At 32.4% G+C, this 5,228-nt stretch overlaps 1 protein-coding gene across 2 annotated transcripts; it reads left to right on the forward strand.

Moving 5' to 3' along the window:
* Positions 1–202: 202 nt before the first annotated feature.
* Positions 203–4,317, forward strand: LOC107795244 (wax ester synthase/diacylglycerol acyltransferase 5-like). 2 transcript variants are annotated; one of them, XM_075217808.1, is made up of 7 exons: positions 203–516; positions 746–1,366; positions 2,367–2,433; positions 2,863–2,951; positions 3,128–3,337; positions 3,594–3,730; positions 3,857–4,317. In XM_075217808.1, exons 1-6 carry the CDS (start codon positions 274–276, stop codon positions 3,603–3,605), a joined length of 1,242 nt encoding a protein of 413 aa, XP_075073909.1. In that variant the 5' UTR covers positions 203–273; the 3' UTR covers positions 3,606–3,730; positions 3,857–4,317. The 2 variants fall into 2 exon arrangements, with proteins under 2 accessions (XP_075073909.1, XP_075073908.1); XM_075217807.1 differs by lacking the exons at positions 3,594–3,730; positions 3,857–4,317 and having other exon boundaries at positions 3,128–3,415.
* The last annotated feature ends 911 nt before the right edge of the window (positions 4,318–5,228 follow it).

Raw genomic sequence — 5,228 nt, forward strand, 5'->3', positions numbered from 1 at the left:
ACAGAATAACTAATCCCAACATACGCCGTATTCAAACCAAACAACCCTAAAAGTAGTGTAAACTACACTGTCTAGGCTTTCAAAACTAGATTATCAAGACAGTTGTGTGCTTTCAATGATGATAGCTTCCTCGTACGGTTTAGATGTATCTACTCTGTGTGTGCACCCAATAAAGCTTTCCTTCTTCTCTATATAATTGGAGCCTTTTATCAGCATTATTTGCTTAAATTCGTAGATAAATAAGTCATCATCACTTAATATTTGTTCTAAGATATGGAGCGTGGTGAAAACAAGATGGCTCTCATAAAACCTATACGAACAACAAAGAAATTAGATGCAAATGGAGGAGAAGAAGAAGCATTACTGATGAGTCCAACTTCTCGAACGTTTCATGAACCAAACTACAATCTTTATGTCTTAGCAATATTGGGTTGGAAAGTACCAATTAATGTTGATGCCATGAAAGCTGAAATACAAAGCAAGTTGCTTAAACATCCACGGTTTTCGAGTTTGCAGGTAATTAACTCAATGGTGCACTGGAATAGCTATTAATTAGTGTACTGTTAGAATTAATAATAAGGTACAAACATATAGAAAAGGTGTTTTGAGACATATTGGGTAATAAGTAACTAGGCATAGCATATATAATTCGTAATTATGTTTAATACCACAGTCTTGAAGTGTAAAATCTATCCAAGTTTTGAATAAAATCTGATGCTTTTAGTTTGTGTTGTAACATCAACAGGTTATTGATGAGAGTGATGACAGCCGAAACATGAAATGGATTCCCACGACAGTCAACCTAGATGATCATGTTATTGTCCCTGACCTGAAGCCAAACCCCAATAATATGGATACCGACAAGTTGGTAGAAGATTATATATCAAACCTAAGCGCGGTCTCTATTGACATGTCGAAACCTCTTTGGGATCTTCACATCCTTAACGTGAAAACCTCCCATGCCGAGGCTACTTGTATTTTCCGTCTTCATCATTCTATTGGGGATGGAGTTTCCCTAGTTTCGCTTTTACTCTCTTGTTTTCGGAAAAGCTCGGATCCTACTTCTTTGCCCACACTCCTCGTTTCTTCTTCTTCATCTTCCAAGGGCAAATCAAATTTGTCAAACAACAGAGGAAGTATTTGGTCTTTGATGTGGCAGTACCTCGTAAAGTTGTGGTCGTGCATCAGTCTTTTGTTCAATACTGTTGTTGATGTTCCGATGTTTGTAGCGACTGCTCTCTTCTTGAAAGACTCTCAGTCACCTTTCACAGTTCCACAAGGATTTAAGTCGTCTACTCGTCTGAGATTTGTCTATCGAACTGTTAGCTTGGACGACATTAAATTCATAAAGAATTTAACAAACTCTGTAAGTATATTATATTATAGACCTAAAATCCAAGGATGGTCAGCATTAATCCCATTTCATGGATTTAATCTCTTGCTTTATTTTATTTCGTCATTAATGCTTTTTATATTCTCTTTTTATTGATTGTTTAAACTAGGAAAGCACATCTGAATAAACAGGGCGGAGGGAGAGTGTTAATTATGGTTCGGACTAATCCAATAGCTTTTTGCTCAGACATTATATTTGTATTAGAGAATCTATTAAATATATATAAAACTCAGTAGTTCTTTGCTCCGCCTTTGCGAATAAACAAATTGAGTTATTGTCCTACATGCCGTAATAAGATAAACCAGAATTTTAGCTTGTTGAGACGTGAGGGTGTACAAGATTTTATAAAAAGATTGAAATTAAAGTAGGATAATGTCATTTCTTGTAGCTCCTTAGCTTGAAAGAGATTTGATGATGACACTTCCTTATATCATCTTTTTGTGTATTAAATTTGATCGACATACTTACTAGTCCTAGACCCAAACCCACTTAATTAATTACTAATCTAATTGTAACCATAGACAGAGATATTTGCTTGCATGAAATCTTGTCTAGTTGTTATATTACTGCACAAGTTTTTTTTGGACGCTGAGCCTAGCTGTACCCTGCTCGGTTGTAACTTTGTGATATGTCATGAAAGCCCAAAACCTACTGGGAGCCTTATTAAAAAAAATATAAAAATAATTTAGTATTGCAAACATTCTACATATCTGATGAAAAATATTTTCTGATAACTAAACACTAGCAAATCATGACTTTCTAATGAAAAAGTATTTTCCCACTAGAAAATGAATTTCGTCATACCAAAAACACACTTGTCTAGTAGAATTTTCCAACTGATTATCGGCTGGATTTGTGTGTATTTCTCTATCTTTTCACCTGCTTATGCTAATTTGAACTATGTTAACGCTTCACTGTTGTTGCCTTTATCTCTGACCTAAGCTCTTGTTTATTTTTGCTATTGTGAATTTAGACTGTTAATGACGTTATACTGGGGATAACACAAGCAGCTCTGTCTCGTTATGTCCACCGAAAATACGGTAATTAAACTCCTTATCGTGCACTTGTAAAGAAATTTGCTACCCAATTTTTCCATGAAAATACCACAATAACATACTCTTAAGGACATAGTATTTCATCACAAACATCAACCGAGGAAACAAGTGAATAAACAGAAATAGATATCTCTTGCCCTCATAATCTATGAATTAATCATGTTAGGTGCGACTCATATGGTTCCTTACGCAAAGGAATTACTCTTTTTCTTTCTTATGGCTAAGGAATTAAATTGAGAGTCATATATTTGTTTTTTTTTTGGGGGGGTGGGGGGGATACAAAAGTCATATATTTGTTTTTTTGGGTAAAAAAGTCATATATTTGTGGTTATGTGTAACTATGACATAAAGTTTGCTTTAAACCATGCTGGTTAAACTTTTTATTGTGTTTATTCTTAACATGACCATATCAAGAAATTGAAGGGAAGAGGAAGTTTTCACCACAAAAAATGAGATGCAGAGCCAGTGTTGTAATGAATCTCAGACCTCTTTTAGGAGTCCAAGTGAGTATTTCTTCATCGACCGCATGTAAAATCCAAAATCATCCAAGGTTACTTATAGCTAGTATTCACAAAATACTGATGCACTAATATTTTGCTTAAAGATTGATAACTGTGTTACTTCTAAGGCAAATATATGTGCCTAATTATCAATTGATTTCAAATGATTGTTACGGCAGGCTGTAGCTGAAATGATTGAGAAGAATGCTGTAGTGATACAAGGAAATTGTTTTGGCTTTTACATAATTCCCTTATCTATATCACAATTAGATAATCCTCTCGATTATGTTCTCAAGGCTAAGACAACAATGGATCGAAAGAAGCATTCTCTTGAGTCTCGATGCACCTTTTATTTCTCACAACTCTTAGTCAAGTTATTTGGATTTGAGGTAGTACTCCATTCTTTCTCTTTACATTTTAAAAAAAAATTATGGGAAAATAACATTGTATAGCTGCTTTCAAAATAATAGCTAAAAAAAATATATATTTTGTATGTGTATGTATATATACACACATATTCTGTATGTATGTATGTGTTATATACAAAAATTAAATAAATTTTATACACTTTTCCGACTACCGAATATAAATAATTTCTGGCGCAAGTTAAAAGTGAAAAAACACTAAAATTATCAAGCAAAATAGAGATGCTTTTAATTGTTGTTGAAACTTGAAATCTAGACCTACTATTCTTTTCAAACGTACTCGGTCCGCTCGAAGAAGTTTCTTGGTCACGCCACCCATTGGCATTCATTGCTCCAACATGTTATGGACAATCCACTGTAAGTTTCTTCAATTAATCAAGCAACTGTTTTTCAATCACAAATTAGTTGAGATCAATTATATAATGGAAAAACAAAACTACTCAAGTCAACATTCGCTAAATTCAAATGCATATTATATTATAGGGGATAATGGTTCATGGGTGTAGTTATGCCAAGAACTTAACATTTGCAGTAGCAGTTGATGAGGGAATAATTCCAGATCCGAACCAACTTGGAGATGATTTTGTCGAGTCATTCAGGCTTATCAAAGAGGCTGCCCTCTCAAAATTCTGAGCTAAAGTTGACTAGCCAATTAATTATTGAGATTTGGTCCTTATTTGATGATTCATGCATTTATCATATGTACCACTTACAACATGTTTGGATGGTTGTTACATGTCGTTATTTGATAATTCATGCATTTATCATATGTACCACTTACAACTTGTTTGGATGGTTGTTACATGTCGTTTCATATTGTATTGTATTGTATTGTATTATATTGTATTGTATTGTATTGTATTGTATTGTATTGTATTGTATTGTATTGTATTGTATTGTATTGTATTGTATTGTATTGTATTGTATTGTATTGTATTGTATTGTATTGTATTGTATTGTATTGTATTGTATTGTATTGTATTGTATTGTATTGTATTGTATTGTATTGTATTGTATTGTATTGTATACTTGTAACAATATTAAGAAAAAATAGGATACATAGTAGAATTATTATATAAAAGTAGAATAACAGATAAAATATGATTATTTAATAATAAGGAAGGGAAAGATGAGAGGAAAAAACAAGGTAACGACGCTACCATACCAAATTCGTCGTTACATAAAGTGACACTTTTTGTCGTTACATAATGACAGATTTAACAATACGATACAATAAATTTAAAGTAACAATCAAAATAAATATTGTATTTAAAGTAACAATACGATACAATACAATAAGTAACAACCATCCAAACAAGTCGTTGTTCATAATAGTATATTTGGTTAATATTGTTGCGAGGTTGATAAGCATTGTACTTTGTACCAATATTATTGTCAACGAGATTCTTCCTAATATAAGATATAGAAAAATATTATATTTTGTTATTGTTATGACGTTGATAAGCATTGTACCTATATACCAATATTATTATAAATAAGATTCTTCCTAATATACGATGTAAAAAAAAAAATAAGAATTGTAACATTTGAGCTATAAAACCAGAAGAGCAACCTAAGGATATGTTCTCCTGTGAAACATTTTTTATTTATAGATGTCACGATCCCAAATTCTCTCCATAGGATGTCGTGATGATACCTAGTCTTTACGACTAGGTAAGCCTAACAATATGCGAAAACATTAAATAAAAACTTAAATTTTCAAAACTTAAATAATTTCATCAATAGACTATAATCTCAATACGTACAATTTTCCAAAACCCGGTGATATATAAGTCACAAGCTCTAGATGCAATGCTGGCTCTAGATACAATGCTGAACAATCCTATACATCATT

This window comes from Nicotiana tabacum, chromosome 7 (assembly GCF_000715075.1).
Source record: "Nicotiana tabacum cultivar K326 chromosome 7, ASM71507v2, whole genome shotgun sequence".
NCBI classification, from domain to species: Eukaryota; Viridiplantae; Streptophyta; class Magnoliopsida; order Solanales; family Solanaceae; genus Nicotiana; species Nicotiana tabacum.

Excerpts from the sequence above, each read along its gene's own strand:
- LOC107795244 (XM_075217807.1), top strand. The coding sequence starts at position 274 with ATGGAGCGTGGTGAAAACAAGATGGCTCTCATAAAACCTATACGAACA. Across the intron at positions 2,434-2,862 it reads TTATGTCCACCGAAAATACG|AAATTGAAGGGAAGAGGAAG; the intron begins GTAATTAAACTC and ends GACCATATCAAG. Across the intron at positions 2,952-3,127 it reads GACCTCTTTTAGGAGTCCAA|GCTGTAGCTGAAATGATTGA; the intron begins GTGAGTATTTCT and ends TTGTTACGGCAG.